The sequence below is a fragment of the Lolium rigidum genome, chromosome 1, assembly GCF_022539505.1.
Source record: "Lolium rigidum isolate FL_2022 chromosome 1, APGP_CSIRO_Lrig_0.1, whole genome shotgun sequence".
Taxonomy (NCBI): Eukaryota; Viridiplantae; Streptophyta; class Magnoliopsida; order Poales; family Poaceae; genus Lolium; species Lolium rigidum.
In genome coordinates this window covers 329,214,154-329,233,256 of record NC_061508.1, presented here as the reverse complement: position 1 = coordinate 329,233,256, position 19,103 = coordinate 329,214,154, and the positions used below count along the sequence as shown (strand labels likewise).

Genomic DNA, 19,103 nt, shown 5'->3' with positions numbered 1-19,103 from the left:
GGCGGCGGCCGGCGGCGATTTCGGCAGCCTGGCGGCGTCGGTTGCTTCGTCTCCGCGGGATTGATCTCCCGCGGAGACGAAGTGTTTTCTTATATAGTCCCCCCTTTGGACCCGGTTCGTGTTACAAACCGGGTCCAAAGCCCCTTTGGACCCGGTTTGTAATACAAACCGGGACTAAAGGCCATTTTTGCTGCGTTTTCGCTAGCGCGCAAAAAAGGCCTTTAGTCCCGGTTTGTAATACAAACCGGGTCCAAAGGCCAAATTTTTTAAAAATTTCATTCCCGCCTTATTTCAAATGAAAAAAAGCCACCGCACCGCCACACGTGTCCACCGCCGTGTAGTGGCCACTCGTCGCCACCGCCACCGCCCGGCCACCACCGTCACCGCCATGTACGGGCCACCGCCGTGTACCGCCCACCACCGCCACCGCCATGTACCGGCCACCACCGCCACCGCCACACGTGTCCCTTCCCCGTGCCACGTGTCGCCGCCGCTTCCACGTGCCTCGCCCCACCGCCACCGCCACACGTGTCCCTTTCCCGTGCCACGTGTCGCCGCCGCTTCCACGTGCCTCGCCCCGCCGCCGCCGCCGTGCGACGTGTAGATCCCGCTTCCCCGTGCCACGCCCCGCCGCTTCCCCGCGCCACCTGTCGCCGCCGCTTCCACGTGCCACGCCCGCCGCTTCCCCGCGCCACCTGTCGCCAAACTTGCCGCGTCGCCGTGCTATAAAGCGCCGCGTGCGCGCGGAACCACACGTCGCCGTCGCCTCCGTTCATTCGTCGCCGGGATGCCGCCGCGCCGTCGCGGCTCGTCCGGTTTCCGTGGCGTCCGAGCGCGGCCGAACGGTAGGTTCTACGCCGAGATGCGTGCCGGTGGCTTCCGGCTCACCCTCGGCACGTACAACACCCCGAGCTGGCGGCGCGCGCTTACGACGCGGCCGCATGGCGATTTCGGCGGCCACGGTGCAACATGAACTTCCCAGACGTCGAATCGCTAGAGGAGGCGGAGTTCCTCGCGCCGACGCCGTGCCTCGTCGACGACGAGGACCGTCGCCGCCACCGCCGGTGCAGCGCCGGATCGCAATCGCCGAGCACGACGAGGAGTTGATGCGCCGGTGGAGGGCGCAGCTTCCCAACGACATCGACAACACCGCCGCGTTCTTCGCTCGACCTCCGGCACAACGCAGGTCCAACAGGCGCCATCGTCGGGCCGTCGCCGTGTTCGAGCTCGATAACCCGAATACAACTTGGGCCGACAACGACCCTCGGTGGGACGACATTTGGACCGAGACAACCTCCGACGACGAGTAGATCGACTAGACTAGTTGTTTATCTATATTATTGTATTTTCAATAAAGTCGTTGTGGCAGACGCTGATGATGAGAAAAGTTTCCCGCCAGATTACATGTGGAATTAAAGTACGTAACTCAACTGAAAATTAATTAAGATACATGGCCAGATAGTACTCGTGCCTAGCCCTATAGTACTCGTGCCTAGCTCAACTGAAAATTAATTAAGATACATGGCCAGATTCGACTGTTCGAGTCATTCAGTCATACTCGTGCCTGGCCCTATAGTACTCGCCACTGTAGTCGTCGTAGTCGCCGTCATCATCGTCGGCGGCATCGGGGTCGCGGTAGTCAAACCTCGGCGGGAGAGCACGCGTGGGCTGGGACCGAGGGTAGCGCGGGCGGGGGCCACGGTGGGCCATGACGCCCTGGAGAGTTCGGTCGCGCCACCACAGCCGACGGCCGGCCTCGTTGAAGTTCGAAGGAGGCGGGCCGCCGTCCTCGTGCTCGGCGAGCGCCCTCTCACGCCGATTGATGAAGAAGCTCTCCCAAGTCGGGCCGTAGTCGGGATGCCATCGGGGATTCCTCCGCTGCTCCGGCGTGAGCTCGAAGTAGTAGTGGTTCGTGATGGCCATCTCGCGCGCCACACCTAGAGGGACAGAGAGGGACCGGTACCCCTCCGACGCTCAGCAACCAGCCGGTAGGGACGCGGTAGCCCGGCGGGCAGGGGGTAGTTCGACGCGCAAAGCGCCTCCGCCTCCCGGAGGGTTAGAGATACGATGGAAGCCATGTGACCTGGTGATGAGGTTTGCGGATATGAGTCTAGATGTGATATGTAAATGGAGGCCAAGCCAACATATATATAGTGAAAAAATGGCGGGAGGACGGAGAGGCGGGAAGCAAGTGGAAAGCGCGGGAAGAAAAATAGGCGGGAACGCAGTGGGCGCCAAAAACTCGTCGGTGGGATAAGGACGTGTGGGTAACCTTTAGTCCCGGCTGGTGGGTACAACCGGGAGTAAAGATCATTTTTGTGTCATATCTAACAAAAGTGTCGGTGGGATAAAGACGTGTGGGTAACCTTTAGTCCCGGCTGGTGGGTACAACCGGGACGAAAGATCCTTTTTTGTCATCTAACAAAACTGTCGGTGGGATAAAGACGTGTGGGTAACCTTTAGTCCCGGCTGGTGGGTACAACCGGGACTAAAGATCCTTTTTTTGTCATCTAACAAAACCGCTCGGTGGGATAAGGACGTGTGGGTAACCTTTAGTCCCGGCTGGTGGGTACAACCGGGACTAAAGATGTCGACGAGGATAAGAACGCATGGGTGGACGCACCGCTCGATGAGATAAAGCATGTAGCGCACGACGCCTGTCGAGTAGAAGCGGTGCTGTGCCTATAAAAGGAGCATCGATACGGCTTGCCAAGCGGATCAACAAGCCAAGCGAGAGATTCATTCCCATGGATTGGAAAATCTCCCGTGGCGCAGCTTCTCGAAGATGTTGTTGGTGCACACGCCCTACGGCATCTTCGGAAGCCGCGCTCGGAATTTTTTCCCTCGCAAGCCCGTGAACGACTACATCTCCTCTAACGGTGTTGGGGAAAGGGTTGGGAAATCTCCCGTGGCGCAACTTCTCGAAGATGTCGTTGGTGCACAAGCCTTACGGCATCTTCGGAAGTTGCTCCTCGGAATTTTTTCCCGCAAGCCCTCGAACGACTACATCTCCTCTAATAGTGTTGGGGAAAGGGTTGGGAAATCTCCGTGGCGCGGTTTCTCGAAGATGTTGTTGGTGCACATGCCCTACGGCATCTTCGGAACTGCGCCTCGGAATTTTTCCCCGCAAACCCGTGAACGACTACATCTCCTCTATATATATGGTACAAAAAGCCAACCACATCTCCACTTTTCATATCTTACATACGCTTAAATGATTACACAAAAATAAATGGGAAATTGATTGCCATGTTGAGATACTCATTTGTGCCATGGAGCATCTTCATCATTTAATCTTCTTCGGCCTTAACCATGGAGCATCTTCATCATTTAACTTGATGCTTGGATCAATGTTCACTCGAAGGGTGGAATTTCATCAAACTTATTATAATCTTCCGACATGTCCGTCTTGTCCTCCACTCCCACGATGTTTCTTTTCCGTAAAGAACTATGTGGCGCTTTGGCTCATCGTTTGATGTATTTGTTTCCTTATGTTTCTTTTTTCTTGGTTTGCTAGACATATCCTTCACATAGAAAACCTCGGGCCACATCCTTGGCTAGGACGAATGGTTCGTCTCTATACCCAAGATTGTTGAGATCCACCGTTGTCATTCCATACAACTTGTCTACCCGAACCCCGCCTCCTGTTTTGTTGACCCATTTGCACCTAAACAAAGGGACCTTAAAAGAAGGTCCATACTCAAGTTCCCGGATATCCTCTATGTAACCATAATATGTGTCATTTGGGCCTTCATTCATTATTGCATCAAAGCGGACACCACTGTTTTGGTTGGTGCTCTTTTTATCTTGGGCGATCGTGTAAAATGTATTCCCATTTATCTCGTACCCTTGGAAAGTCACTACGGTCGAAGATGGTGTCCGGGCCAGCAAGTACAGCTGATCTTCAATATCTTCGTTATTCAGGAGATGTTTTTGCAACCAACCGCCGAAAGTCGACATGTGTTCACGTCTAATCCAATCGTTCGACCGCCCCGGGTTCCGGGAGCGTAGAAAGTTCTTGTGGTCACCGATATACTGGAGCCACCATGGTGGAACTTTGTAGAACTGTGTAGTGTGCTTGAGTCAAAGAAATCCCGTCCTTACATATCATTGATTTCCTTCCTAGCGTGCCTTTTCCACTTAGTCTCCCTTCATGCCGCGATTCGGGAACACCAATCGGCTTAAGGTCGGGAATAAAGTCAACACGGAATTCAATGACCTCCTCTCGTTCCATAGCCCTTGGAGATGCTTCCTTCCGGCCTAGCACGGTTATGAACATATTTCTTCAAGACTCCCATGAACCTCTCGAAGGGGAACATATTGTGTAGAAACACAGGACCGAGAATGGAAATCTCATCGACCAGGTGAACGAGGAGATGTGTCATAATATTGAAGAAGGATGGTGGGAACACCAGCTCAAAACTAACGAGACATTGGACCACATCATTCCGCAACCTAGGTAGAATTTCGGGTTTATTACCTTTTGAGAAATTGCATTGAGGAATGCACATAGCTTCACAATGGGCAGATCGAACATTTTCCGGTAGAAGCCCCCTCAATGCAATCGGAAGCAACCGTGTCATTATCACGTGACAGTCATGAGACTTCAGTGTTCGGAATGTTTTCTTCTCCATATTTATTATTCCCTTTATATTGGAGGAGAAGCCGGACGGGACCTTGATACTGCTAAGACATTCAAAAAATATCTCCTTCTCTCGCTTTTGTAAGAGCGTAGCCGGATAAATGACGTCCTTTAACTCTCTCATGCAGATTTTTGGGGTCTTTCCAACGTTGCCTGGTCCTCCCGTGCTTCCGGTGTATCTTTTGTCTTCCCGTACACGCCCGTAAAGCCTAGCAGGTTCACGCAAAGATTCTTCGTCACGTGCATCACATCGATTGAAGAGCGGACTTCTAAGACTTTCCAATATTCTAGCTCCCAAAAAATAGATTTTCTTCTTCCACATGGGCGCGTGTCCGGCAGCGTCATTCGGAACAGACCGTCCGCCGAGACCCTTTCCAAATATTACATCTAGATCCTTGACCATACCAAATATATCAACACCATCACGATGGGAGGCTTCCTCCGGTGATCAGCCTCACCGTCGTAATGCTTTCCTTTCTTTCTTACGGGATGGGTAATCCTAAGAAATCGACGATGCCCCGTGTACACGACCTTCCGACCTTTTTCCAAATAATCACCTTCGAGCTCATGTAAACAGTGTGTGCATGCATTGTATCCCTTGTTTGATCTGTCCCGAAATGTTACCAAGAGCGAGGCCGGTCATTGATGGTTACTGAAAAGCATCGCTCTTAGGTCAAATTCCTCCTCGCTTGTGCTCGTCCCACACACGTACACCCGCTAGGGACCACAGCTGTAGAAGTTCTTCGACTAATGGCTTCGTGTACACATCAATGTCGTTCCCGGGTTGCTTCGGGCCTTGTATGAGCACCGGCATCATAATGAACTTCCGCTTCATGCACAACCAAGGAGGAAGGTTATATATACAAAGAGTCACGAGCCAGGTGCTATGGCTGCAGCTCTCGCTCTCCAAAAGGATTCATGCCATCCGTACTTAGACCAAACCTTAAGTTCCTTGCATCCTGTGCAAAGTTTGGGAACTCTCTATCGATTTTTCTCCATTGGGATCCATCAGCAGGGTGCCTCAACATCACGTCTTTCTTACGGTCTTCTTTGTGCCATCGCAACAACCTAGCGTGCTCTTTATTCCCGAACAAGCGTTTCAGCCGTGGTATTATAGGAGCATACCACATAACCTTGGCGAGAACCCTCTTCTTGGGGCGCTCGCCCTCAACATCACCAGGGTCATCTCGTCCGATCTTATACCGCAATGCAAGTGCACACCGGACATGCATCCAAATTCTCGTACTCACCGCGGTAGAGGATGCAATCATTAATGCATGCATGTATCTTTTGCACATCTAATCCTAGAGGGCAGACAATCTTCTTCGCTTCGTACGTATCGGCGGGCAATTCGTTACCCCTTGGAAGCTTCCTCTTAATTATTGTCAGCAACTTTCCAAATCCCGAGTCGGTGACACCGTTCTCTCGCCTTCCATTGCAACAATTCCGAGTGTGTCTGCCTAGCTTTTTATGGCCATCTTCGCAAGTTGGGTATAACAATTTGTTGTGATCTTCTATCATCTTGTCGAAGGCCAACCTTTCCTTTTCGGTTTCACATTCTCTCCTTGCATCGGCAATGGCCCGGCCAAGATCATCATCGGCGGGCTCATCTCGGTATCTCTTGATCTTCTACTTCATTGTCTTCATTGCCTTCCGCAGTATCATCGTATTCGTGGAAATTGGGATAACCGTCATCATCCTCTTCCTCTTCTTCATTGTCTTCCATCATAACCCCTCTTTCTCCGTGCTTGGTCCAACAATAGTAACTCGGGCATGAAACCGGATCGCAGAAGGTGGCTGTGAATGAGACTCGAGCGAGCGTAATTTACGGTATTCTTGCAGTCCACACATGGACAATACATGAAGCCACCATGTTTGTTTGCCTCCGCCACGGCCATAAAATTATCCAGGCCCGAAGTGAACTCGTCAAATCGTCGATCAATGTACATCCATTGCCGATTCATCTGCATGATATAATTAAGCTGATCAAAACCATTACAGAACATCACGATGTATATATACACATGCATTTTATCAATTGCAGATGAAAAGGATAAAGTCGTTAACCTCGATGAAGAAGAAAAAAGCAAGTTAAGTGTGGCTTGATTTGTGTAAACTCAAGTGGCAAATCCTCTTAAGCATTTCATCGAACACCTCTTGTGCATGTGAAGAAGAGAGGAGAGCAATACACCCCTCTTGTGAAGATAGTGAAAAAATGGCTAAGTGTGGCTCACACTTGGGTAGGGGCAAGGTTATATAGCCGGAGGGGGCCTTTGGACCCGGTTTGTCATACAAACCGGGACTAAAGGGTTCCCTAGGGCTGACAGCCTCGCGGGTGGACCCTTTGGACCCGGTTTGTATGACAAACCGGGTCCAAAGGCCGCTACGAGACGAGGCGCCAGCGGGTGGGGTCGTCCTGGGCAGAAACGAACCGGGTCCAATGGGGGCATTGGACCCGGTTTGGTTCAGCAGTGGGTCATTTGCTTGGGACCAAAGGCCTCTTCTCCACAAGTGAAAGTTGTGCCCCCCCCCCCACCCGCGACTTGAACTAAGCTACGCGGTGTCCATAACCTATATACGTATGCACATAAGATGTATAAACTCTATTTAACAGCTCCCTTAATGACAACCTTCGGAAAGGTTGAGATTATTAAACTCATCTAGATTATTTACTGGCAAAAGCCTTTGTAAAGCAGAACAAAAAGCAGAGATCGATGTTGGCGAAGTAAAAGCTCATGATACACACTATATAAAGAATGCAATAGATTGGCAAAATAAAAACTCTGATACCATGTGGGAAACCTATCTAGCGGGAATGATGGGGCCTCGTTGGAGGCATCGGTTATGTGTTATATGGACGATGGAAAAGCCCCATCGTGGTGGCATACATAGTGCGTATAAGGAGTGGAGTACTACTACATAACCTATATGTGGATGCACATAAGACCTATAAATTCTATTCAACAACCCCCTTAATCACAATCTTTGGAAATGTTGAGATTATGCTTAAACTCATATCGATTCTTGACTGGGATCGAATAGCCTTTGTGAAGCAGAGATGTTGGCGAAGTAAAAGCTCCTGATACACACTATATAAAGAAAGCAGAAAAGAGAAAGAAACAACATAAGAAGCAGGCAATTGTAGATGTTGGCAAAATAAAAGCTCTGATACCATCTGGGAAACCTATCTAGCGGGAACGATGGCCACGTTGGAGGCATTGGTGACTTGTTATACGGTTCTTCAGATTTTGCTTCCCCTGATTAATTTTGGAATTTCTACAATGGCTACCACATGGAGGATGATCCTCACATTATTTTTTTCAGATGCAACGTCTTCAACAAAGGTGATTCACTCTCAGCGACGTCAACAAGGTAGTTTGGTTATTTTCCCTGAAATATTTATGTTGGTACTCATGTTGATGTTAGTTAATTATTTCTAATGACTGCATCGAGCACGTAGCTTTCACACCCCGGACTGAAAATTATTGGAGAACCCTCGATGGCATGCACAAATCTATTGGTTCGTATCTATTATTTTCTTGTGGTTACCTTCGGAAAATACAAGATTGAATCTTTGTAGATACAACTATGATATCTCTACCATGAACTATTACTTATATACTATAATGTGCTACTGATTATCAAAGAAAGAAGAAAAATAGCAAAGTGATGGTCCCAAGCAAGTTCAACCATTTGATGTAAATCTAAATAATTTACCTCACTACAGCTTTTCATGTTTCTTTCCCCTGATCCCAAGTTGATTTTCCGGCGGATAGATGATCATCAGCCGAAAAGTTATCGTGTCAGGCTCAGGGATCTAGTACTGGGGGGCAATGCTATTTGCTGGCACATCACCAGTTATCATTGCCGGATCAGCATCTAGTTTACTCTGCCACAAACATATTATTGTAACCTTAACTAATCTTGTTAGCACGTGCCGTCCTTAATCGTCGACAGATCAGCTGGCGCACGTACAACGAACCGCTGTGTGCGTGCCTGCCTGCGTTGAGTGGGGAAGAATACACGCGCGTATGCCATTGGACGATGCAGCCTGCCAGAACAATCTAAATATACTCCCTACTTGCATCGGCGATGGACATTATTTTAGCTTGGTTGTATTCAAAGGGCACCAAGTTGCTTTCGGCTCATGGCATCTATGGTAGATCGTCCCTCTTTCTCCCCAAAGTGTCTCCTTGTTTCTGGACCGAAAACCGGCCTATGACGATGTAATTTAGATCGGAGATCTGATGGTAATTTTATCTTACAGAACTATGTGTATATTTGGTCAATATCCACATTTTTCATAACTGTATGCATGTATGTTTGTTGTCATTGTCGTGATTTTTTTAAAAGGAAAGCCCACAACGAGCTTTCATTTAGTAATATAAGAACTTAAGTTCGCATCACTAAGATTTGACCCGGATAAGAGGATTGTACACCCACTTTCTTCAACCAAGTGAGTTAGGCTTACTTTTTTTATTGTCATGGTATGGCACACTCTCTATGTGGTACACTGGTACAAATGATTCTTTTGAAAAAAACAGATTTATGTCAGTTTTTTCGCCACGCTTTCTGGGCTTATCATCATATTTTATCAGAAAAGAGAAACCAAATTCAACTACAAAACCAAAAATGTTTCTGCATCTTCCAAAAAGAAAAGATAAGAGCATCTCCAGTCGCGTCCCCCAAACCGTCCCCCAAACCGCGCCGGATTGAGCGTTTGGGGGACGTGTTTTGCTCGTGCCGCGTTTGGGGGACGTCGCTCCCCAGCCGCGTCCCCCAAACGCCGCCCCCAAATGAATATTTGTGCAGGAAAATAAAGGTTTTCATTCAATTTTGATTATATATTACAAAGTTTGAATGAAAACGGCTAGATTTCATCTAAACCTAGGCTACGACCGCCGGCGGCGCGTTCGACGGCCCCGCCCCGTCGTCGCCTCCCCTACGCCGCAGCTCCTCCTGCGCGCGCCTCCTCTCCTTGCGTTCGGCGGTGGCCGGACGGTGCCGCTCCCGCCGCGCGTCCTCCTCCGGTCCCCTGCTGCGCCGCCCGGAGGGAGAGCTCGATGGCGCGACGAATATGCGCCTCTTCGAGGGCACGGGCGTCGTCCTGGAGCTTCTTCTCCGACTCGAAGGACTCGACGAGGGCGCGTTGGCGATCGGCCGTCTCGTCCGGGTGCGGGGCGTCGTCGTCGGACCGGTCGAACTCGTCGTCGTCGTCGTCCTCCACCTCGGTCTCCTCCGCCTCGGCCTCCTCCTCCTCCATTGGCGCCTCCTCCTCCACATCCGTTGGCGCCTCCATCATCGCCGCCGCAAACGCGTCGGCCGACGCCAACTGCTCGCCCGCCTCCCCCATAGCGCCGTCCGGCGCCGCCTCCCGTCGCCGACGCTCCTCCGTCGTCGCCCTGCTGCTGGAGCTCGATCGACTCACGCCGCCGGCGCTCGATCGAGTCACGCCGTTCACGGAACATCGCCGCCGCTCATCGCGGCTGGCGCCGGCGCTCGTCGGCCCATCGCTGCTCCATCTCCTCCCGGTACCGGCGCCGTCGCGCCTCTTGCCCCGTCGAGGCGTCGAACGAGGTGTCGCGCCGCGCCGCTCTGCCCGCGACGTCGCTGCCGCCGCGGCCTCCTCGGCTGCGGAGGCGGGGCGGGAGAGCGCCGCTAGATCCGCCGCTGCTGCGCCTCATGCCGGCGGCGGGCCTCCTCTCGAGTGCCTCCTCGAGTGCCGCACGCCGCTGCGCGGCTCGTCAATGGAGGAGACGGCGGTGGAGGAAGTGGCCATCGCCGGGCGGTTCGCCATTGCCACGCGGTGACGGAGGAGACGGCCGTGGACCGACGAGGGCTGTGTTTGATGCCGGCGGGGTGTGGTGGCTACCATTGATGAGCCGGGAGACCTTTTATAGACGCCGGCGTCGGGAAGAAAGCGCGGGAACGGACGAGAAGAGGCGGGAAGATCGCGCGGGAACGGGCGGTGGCGTGCGAACGCCGGCGACGCGTGGAGGCTGCGCAGCACCAACGAGACGTCTCGCCTGCCCCTCCGTCGCCATTAAGGCAAAGATGCCGCTGCGCGCGAATAACTTCCGTCGCGAGGTAGGCGACGGTTAGGTTTAAATTAATTGTGCCGCTGACGGGTCGGCCCCGCCACTTCCCGCCTCGCTTTTCGTTGTGTCCGGCGTCCCCGGAGCGTCCCCTGTGGGACGGGGACGGGCTCGGGGCGCCGGACACCGTATCGGGCGCGCGGACAAAAAGGGCTTTGGGGGACGCGGCTGGAACGCTTTTTTTGTCCGGCGCGCCCCAAATCCCTTTGGGGGACGGTTTGGGGGACGCGACTGGAGATGCTCTAAGATAAACCAACAAAGAGCAAGTAGTATTGGAGCACCAAGTCAGCAACTAAATTAAAAATGAAAAAACAAGTCAGCAACTAGCTAGCTGGCCCAACACTGTCGAGGGCCCACATCACAGATCACAGAAACCCAAACCGTCATTTCATTTAAAAACTCTCCCTCCCTCCCTCCCCCTCCGCCATTCTTTTACCTCGTCGTCGTCCACCACCTCCGCCACCGGGACGGGCGGCGACCGGATCGGCCGGCCGGCCGGGGAGGGGACGAGTAAAATATCCATCTGCCCCGCCCCGCGGAGGGCGTCGCCAGTTGCGCGATCCTCCCTTTTCTTTTTCCCTCCCTCACATGGCCGCGCGATTCCTCGCGCGCGCCCCCGCCAATTTTATACTATTTCCCGTCACATGGCAGCGCCCCCGCCCTGCTGGGACTCCGCTCGCTGCCATTAGATCCTCCGACCTCCCCGCAAGCTCCACCGCCCACACCTCCCCCCTCCTCCTCGTCGCATCGCATCGCATTGACCCCCACTCCCAACTCAATCCTCTCCTCCCCTCTGCTGCTCCAGGCCCGTTCTTGCTCCTTGCGTTCGGAAGGGAGGAAGCTCGCTCGCTCGCTCGCGTCTCCTTGTCTCAGGTAGGCTGCGCCTTGCCTCGTGTTTTGCGTGCTGTCCTGATCGCGCGCGGGTGCCGTTCCGGCATTCCGTCGAACGCTTGGCGTGCGTAGTGTGGCCTTGCCGGGTTGTCGGGATTTTGTGCTTTCGGGCGCAACGTGCTCCGTTTCTCGTTTGATCGGGTGCTTCTTGAGGCGGAGGATGCCATCCTAGAGCGCTCCGGCGCTGTGACCTCTCCCGGGCATTCCGTCGAGCGGGTTGCGGGCACGGGACGGCGGAGTAGAACGAGGGTGGATCCTGCTGGGATCACGTTTATGTATGATGCGTGCTTCATGTACGCTGTTTCTTTCTTGATTGTTGTTTTGCGTGCGGTTTGACTTTAGGGGGTACTATATGTTTGATTCGGTTCGTAGCGAGCCGCGAGCGACTCGGCTCTGATCTTTCTGAGAGTTCAGTTTAGCTGGATGCTTTAGTTCGAGAGATTTGCATCTTCCGTCTTCTTCACCAGCGCCGTGTTTGATTTTCTGGTTTCTGCTGTCACGTGGAATCTTAGATTCAGTTCTTTACCTTTTCCACTGCCCTCCCTCGATCCGAAAATGCTCCCCAGCTGCCTTGAAGAAAGGGAAGGTGACGTCTCCAAGGAATGGAATTTCGTTACAAATAAAGAGAGCTGCATGTCTGCTTTTGTTGCCACAGTGATACCTTGGATACCATGAAAGCTGAAACCCTTTTGGCGTTTGCTCTGTACAAGTTTACTTTCGTATTCATGCTCTGTTGATTGATCAAATTTTGTTCTCAGGTTAAACTTTTTTTTAGTTTCTTCAGCCCATTCAATTTACTGCACAATTCAATTGATCATCTATTGCCAATTTGCCATATGGAAACTAGCTCATGATGAGTTTTTTTTTATTTGGCACCAAGTTGCAAAGATGATGTTTATGCAGATATAAGTAGCTGCTGATGCTCTCTATATCTACAGGTTGTTCGACCCAGGAGCCAACCACGACTTGTACACTATCAGAGCACCGGGAACATTGAAATTTGAAGTAGAAATTAGCGCTCGTGAGCTACGGTCGGCAAACAACAATTGTTGGGTACACAATACCTCACACTTGAGTGAGATTTCAATGTGACAAGGTAACAATAGTTGCTAGTTATTAAGAAAGATGGGGGACGAATACCTATCTGATCCTGAGGATGAGGTCGCACCATCGATGTGGCCTGAGAACATAGGGGATAAACACAAGAAGCAGTTCAAAATGGAGAAACTTGGGAATGACCATGATGCACTCAAGGATGTTAAATTTGATCAGCAGCCTGTTCGTATGGATATCCACCGACTTATGGAAATGGCAAATTCTGAGAAAGGCACTTCTCATATGCAATACTTTGTCAAGCACTGGGAATATAAGCGGGCCAATACTGTTCGGCTTCTCAACGAACAGGTTGGCCTTCTCTCCCAACAGAGAAAAGAGATTGAAGAAAAGAAGCTACAAATCTTGGAGGATCAGCGCTGTCAGGATGAAAATTATTATGCTGCGATTCGGCAAGTACCAATACTGGATGAAGTCTACAAAGATGAATGGAAGCGGCCAATCAAAAAGGGTGATGACCTTTCCTGTAATCATGAGCTTAAAATAGATGCAGAATACGACAGTATTTTCTACTGGAAAGAGCGAGCAATGCTGCTAGAAAAAGCACTTGAGGCAAGCCTGCAAAGGGAGCGTGCATTGGAGGAAAAGTTAGAGCAAAGTATAAAGAATCTTCAGTCACATACACCAGTGGAGGAATTCTCTGGAATGTTAAAACGAGCTGATTACTTCTTGCACTTGGTTCTCGAAAGTGCTCCTATTGTAATTGCTCATCAGGTATGTTTCATCTATGTCACCACACCTGTTCTACTTGCCATGTACATTAGATGGCATTTCAAAGAAGGCACATGGTGGAGCACCAAACAAGAACTTCAGTGATAGGATATGGTAAATGATGCATATTCTCTTACTTATTTACAGGATACTGACTTGCGGTACCGGTTCATTTTTAACCACTTCCCAACACTTGCTGATGAGGTAAATCAATTCCCATTGATACCTTCACGGTGCCTTTATTGTCATTTTTTCTGCTTCAAACTGTACTGCTCTATTCCTGTAAATTTAAATTTCTGCTGAATCCCACTTTGTTTTTTCAGGATGTTATTGGTAAAACCGACTACGAGATATTGGCAGGAGAGGGTATAGATGAGATGAATAATGTCAAGAGAGAGGTTATGGCCAAGGGTATTCCGACTAAGAGAGAGTTTGTATTTAATACTCCATTGTTTGGAGCAAAGACCTTTGTGACATACATTGAACCAGTATTCAGTAAATCTGGCGAGACAATTGGTGTGAATTATGTTGCAATGGACATAACAGATCAGGTGATTTGATGAATTTACTTCTTTCATATATGGCTCTCCAATTCATTTTCCTTCTGAATCATGACAACCCTATCCTCTTATTTGTTTCCCTTGGCTCTGATATGCAATTGTACACTTTTTTTTCTTCTTCAGTGTCACCATCCTTGGTATTTTTCTCCAAGGGATACATAAGATTGTAGCTAGAAGCCTATAAGTACATAAAGAATTTCACTTTCATCCATTGCCAATACCTATTTCCAGCTCTCTATGAAGTAGTAGCTTCTTCTTGTCCTGTTGCAAATTGACATTACATTCATATCTTATATCCCACTGCTGGACTCATGATTTCAATTTTGACATTGCACATTAAAACAATATTCCGCATTATAACATTCTTGCAATGGTGCATAAACTATTCTCTGAGGATAGTCTCACATGAAACGAGACACTGTTTTCATTTGAAAAGTTCACTATATTACATTTTCGCATGCTGTTCTACACTCACTCCACCCTTCTGAACTCCAACTCATCTACTACCTTGCTCTTTAGGTCAAAAGAAGAGAGAAAATGGCGGACATAAGGGTGAGAGAAGCTATCCAACAAGCTAAGGAAACAGAACTTAGCAGATCTCTGCACATAACTGGTGTGCATCCTGTAGTCTGGTTATGTTAGTCTGTTATTAATCTACCATGTTTTAAGTCAGAATGGTACACTGAATACGTCCACTTATCTAACGTTGCAGAGGAAACAATGCGAGCAAAACAAATGCTAGCCACCATGTCCCATGAGATCAGATCTCCTCTTTCAGGGGTTCTTAGCATTGCTGAAATTCTTACAACTACCAAACTGGATAAAGAGCAATATCAGCTGCTAGAAGTTATGTTATCTTCTGGAGATCTTGTGTTGCAATTGATCAATGACATCCTTGATCTTTCCAAAGTGGAGTCAGGTATTTAGAACTACATGTCATCTAAGTAAAATCGGCAATTTATCTTCTTTTAAGTGGTTTCTAGGAGTTCCGGAATGGAAACACGGTAACACACACTATGGGTACTTCAGGACTTAATGTACACATCAAGTATACCCCATGTTCTCACTGTGTTACATGTGGAGGTTTACAATGTCATTTTCTGAGTGAGGATAGTTGGCAAGATTTGTTCCAGAAAATTATTTAAAGTCGAAATGTGCATTCCCATTTGTTGCTATATTATTTTTATATTTCTCTTATGTATCAAAGACACTTAAAATCTGAAGTAGATTGTTTCTGCCTTCATTAATTCAGGTGCTATGAAACTAGAGGCTACAACATTTAGACCAAGGGAAGTTGTTAAACATGTACTTCAAACTGCTGCTGCTTCTCTGAAGAAGGAATTGACCCTTGAAGGGTGCATAGGTGATGATGTTCCATTGGAGGTATTGATAATTAACAAAAAAAATTTTTTTTACAATGTTAAGTTCATGTACTCAGCTCCTTATGTAACTGCAAATTGGATTCAGTTTCGTTGCAAATGAAAATGAAGTATCTGTTTGTAAGATTTAAGTCATTTAGGAGCAATTGATATATTTGGCAACTGAAGGGTTCATCTGACATAAAATCGTATCATTCATTTCAGCTATATTTTCATTGTTTTTATAGGTCATTGGTGATGTGCTAAGGATTAGGCAGATTCTGACCAACTTGATCAGGTAAGTTTCCAATTCATATATTCCTAAAGGCATACTAGCCTTTCAAGAGGTTGGATAAAGTAAAGTGGAACACAGATGTGCTTAGATGTAATGCAAAATATGTGCCTGATGAGATTTGGTATTTGGGACCATTGCAGCAATGCAGTGAAGTTTACACATGATGGGAAGGTTGGGATAAATCTTCATCTTGTAGATAAGCAGCAAGCAGGATGCGAAATAGAAAACGGACAACTTCCTATGATAGCCCATCCCGCATGCCCAAATAATACTGCCACAGAAAAATCTGCTGCCTCTCCAAGAATCTGTGATTCAGATACTTCGTGTTGCTCCAGTCGTGGAGATGCTTGTCAGAATGGGATTTCATCAGATGAAAATTGTAGAGAGTATAACGAGGGAGAAGTTGTTTGGCTTCGTTGCGATGTATATGATACTGGGATCGGAATACCAGGTTTTTTCTCGATATTTATTTATTGTACTACATGCCAATCATCTTCTGCATATCTCACTTGATAGGGAAACCTGTAATTTCTGGAATATGTTCTATCTACTTTTCCCCTGATTCTTTCAACTTATTTTCACCTGCAGAGAAGTCCTTGCCATTTCTGTTCAAGAGATATATGCAAGCCAGTACTGATCATGCTAGAAAATATGGCGGGACAGGGCTTGGCCTTTCGATTTGCAAGCAATTGGTACGTTTTTTTACCAGTTCTAGATACTGATTCATCTAAAAACCATAATTAAGATCCTAGTTGTGCATGGATTAAATACTAATACCTGAAAACACGACAATGATTATTTTAATATTAGCTCTAACTAAAGTAGGTCCACAGTAATTTATAAAATTGTGTAACTATTCTTTTAATTTTTCTTAATAATTTAGGTGGAGTTGATGGGTGGTAGTCTAACTGTGGTTAGCAACGAGGATGAAGGATCAACATTTACATTCATGATACCGTGCAAAATTCCTGCAAAAGAGGAGCTCAGTGATGATCCTGATGATGCGCCCAATTCTCGTAATGATTTGACTATCAGTGATATAGAGGGTTCTTTCGTTTTCAAGCCAAAAGTACGACCTTCTCTTCTGTCTTCAGGAGTTCCACTAATGAACAACACCAAGTTGTTTGGCAGTGATATTATGTGCTATGATCCTACTAACATATTAGAGGATCATAAGCCACTCTCAAATGGTGGTTTTGCGTCAACGAAAGAGAATTCTGGAAAGTGTGCACCTGCTGCTAGCCAATCAATTGGTCCAAGTGTTAGGAGAATTGATGAAGACCAAGATAATGGTTCAATGGTCTTTGATCTGAATAGTCAAGCTGAACGGATTTCCAGTTCACGAGGCGACACAGCATCAATTTCAGGGGCTGACATTCAGGAGGGAAGGAAAGCATGTAAAGCTCTTGATGAAAAATCTCTTAACAAGAAATCCAAGTGTTCTCCAAGTAGCACTAAGGCAAAGATCCTCCTTGTCGAAGATAACAAAGTCAATATAATGGTGGCAAAATCAATGCTGGCGCCACTGGGTTACGGAATAGACATAGTAAATAATGGAATTCAAGCAATACATGCAGTACAGCGGTGTCAATATGATCTTATCCTGATGGTACGACAAATAATACTCAGTTTTCTAAAGTTGTGTGCTTAGCATTAATTTTAGTTCCTCATTTTCACTTCATAAGTTCGTCAATTTGCTTCATTCTCAGTTGCCTCACCTGAAAATCTTCCAAGATGTAAAAGCAATTCCCTGAGGATGCTTTATGTCAAAATTTCTGGCCAACATCTGCATTCTTTGCATGAACAGAACATAGGTGGTGTGTTATACATAAACTTGAACTTAATAAAGAACTGAGGGTTATGCCAATCATCGATTGGCTTGGCTTATATCTTGACTTCTTGAATACGCTCCAAGCTTCATGGGTATTTCTTGTTTCTGACAATGATTAATTGTCTCATTGCTTCTGTCTCTCCTGTCACCATGAACCAGTAAAATCTTTTTTTTGTCACGTCCGGTTACCTTTATATTTGATAAATACAGTTTAAATTATGATAGTGCCTCATGAAAACCTATATCATGTATGCACCTTTCTTCTACTCCACTGCTGAAAATGGTAATCGTATCTTCTTGACAGGATGTTCACATGCCAGAAATGGATGGCCTACAAGCCACTAGATTGATTCGTTCCTTTGAAAATACTGGCTGTTGGGACGCTTCTGTAAAGGCTGAAGGTAATCAGATGCTAGCTAACTCAGCTATTTCATCTGATTGTGCACAAGAAAAGAAAGGGAAGAGAGTTCCTATTATTGCGGTAAGCTTTATCTTGCACGAATAGAAATTCATGTTAAATAGTATCTCTGCGTCAGCTTTGTTCCCACCTTACTTCATTAATTTCCTTTTTTCCTATCACACGCTCAATGTAGATAAAATTTCGAAATGCTCATGTTTAGTGAAAAATAAAATATGCCCGTGTGTAAGATTTTCAAATAGAGAACACATATTTGGAACCCCGGATGGCTGATCCACTGCTATTGGAAATGTACTCCTTATAAAATAGGTGCTCAAGTTTCTATGTGATTAATATGCACCGTTATGATGGTTACCCACTGAAATAAGTGGTGCATGCCTCCAATTAATGTGGAGAATTATACTGTAGCATTTTAGAGCGAATGTGGGAGCTCCTTTGAACCTCTATTTAGCAATATCATAAATTACCTAGACTTTGAAAGAACACTGTGAGAACAATATTAAGAGCTACTACTTTCCTGATGAACAGCAGATTTTTTCTTCTCTCTGCTATGATATTTCTAAGTATGTTGATGCTAAGCATGTGGAGACTTTTTTAGTCTTTCTGGCCATGAAACTTACTTACTTTTTAATCTGACTTTTAATGTCAAGGTAGGAATATTATCTTGTGCTTTGTGAAGCATAGATAATTGGGTTTATGGACTATTACATTAAGTCATTTGTTTTTTGGGATACTGTATAACCGCAAGAATATCATTGCAGATGACAGCAAATTCATTTTCAGAGAGTGCTGATGAGTGCCTTGCTGCAGGCATGGATTCTTACATATCGAAGCCAATGAACTTACAAAAAACAAAAGAGTGCCTGCAGCGGTATTTGTTATCTCAGTAACTAACCAATTGTTGTAAAGTAGAAAGGTAACTTTAGCTTAGGACAGTTTTGTGAAGTCGCATCAGTCTTTTCTTGTAAATGGTATTCCCTCGATGCATCAGAAATGCAATAGATTATAATGCGTCGGGACTTTTTAACCACTTACCTTACTATTGGGAGACAGAAACATAGCCCTATCAGTAAGATCACATAGCTTACTCAAAACATGAGAGTCCTCACTTTTTGTATGAGATGTGAATTGATATTGCACCACCTGTATATAATTCTAATGGACATTCTTATCCTTCAGCAATTAAGCA

At 47.3% G+C, this 19,103-nt stretch overlaps 1 protein-coding gene across 1 annotated transcript; it reads left to right on the top strand.

Annotated features, from left to right (window-relative positions):
• Positions 1-12,713: 12,713 nt before the first annotated feature.
• Positions 12,714-18,887, top strand: LOC124684352 (probable histidine kinase 1). The gene is made up of 12 exons (XM_047218686.1): positions 12,714-13,455; positions 13,600-13,656; positions 13,776-14,003; positions 14,532-14,625; positions 14,725-14,931; positions 15,265-15,395; positions 15,619-15,668; positions 15,806-16,116; positions 16,254-16,357; positions 16,549-17,274; positions 17,801-17,977; positions 18,676-18,887. Exons 1-12 carry the CDS (start codon positions 12,754-12,756, stop codon positions 18,802-18,804), a joined length of 2,916 nt encoding a protein of 971 aa, XP_047074642.1. The 5' UTR covers positions 12,714-12,753; the 3' UTR covers positions 18,805-18,887.
• Positions 18,888-19,103: the final 216 nt, after the last annotated feature.

Bases quoted from the DNA above. Each gene is read 5' to 3' on its own strand.
- LOC124684352 (XM_047218686.1), top strand. From the start codon at position 12,754: ATGGGGGACGAATACCTATCTGATCCTGAGGATGAGGTCGCACCATCG. The intron at 14,626-14,724 runs GTGTGCATCCTG...CTAACGTTGCAG, and splicing joins CAGATCTCTGCACATAACTG to AGGAAACAATGCGAGCAAAA. The intron at 15,396-15,618 runs GTATTGATAATT...TTGTTTTTATAG, and splicing joins GTGATGATGTTCCATTGGAG to GTCATTGGTGATGTGCTAAG.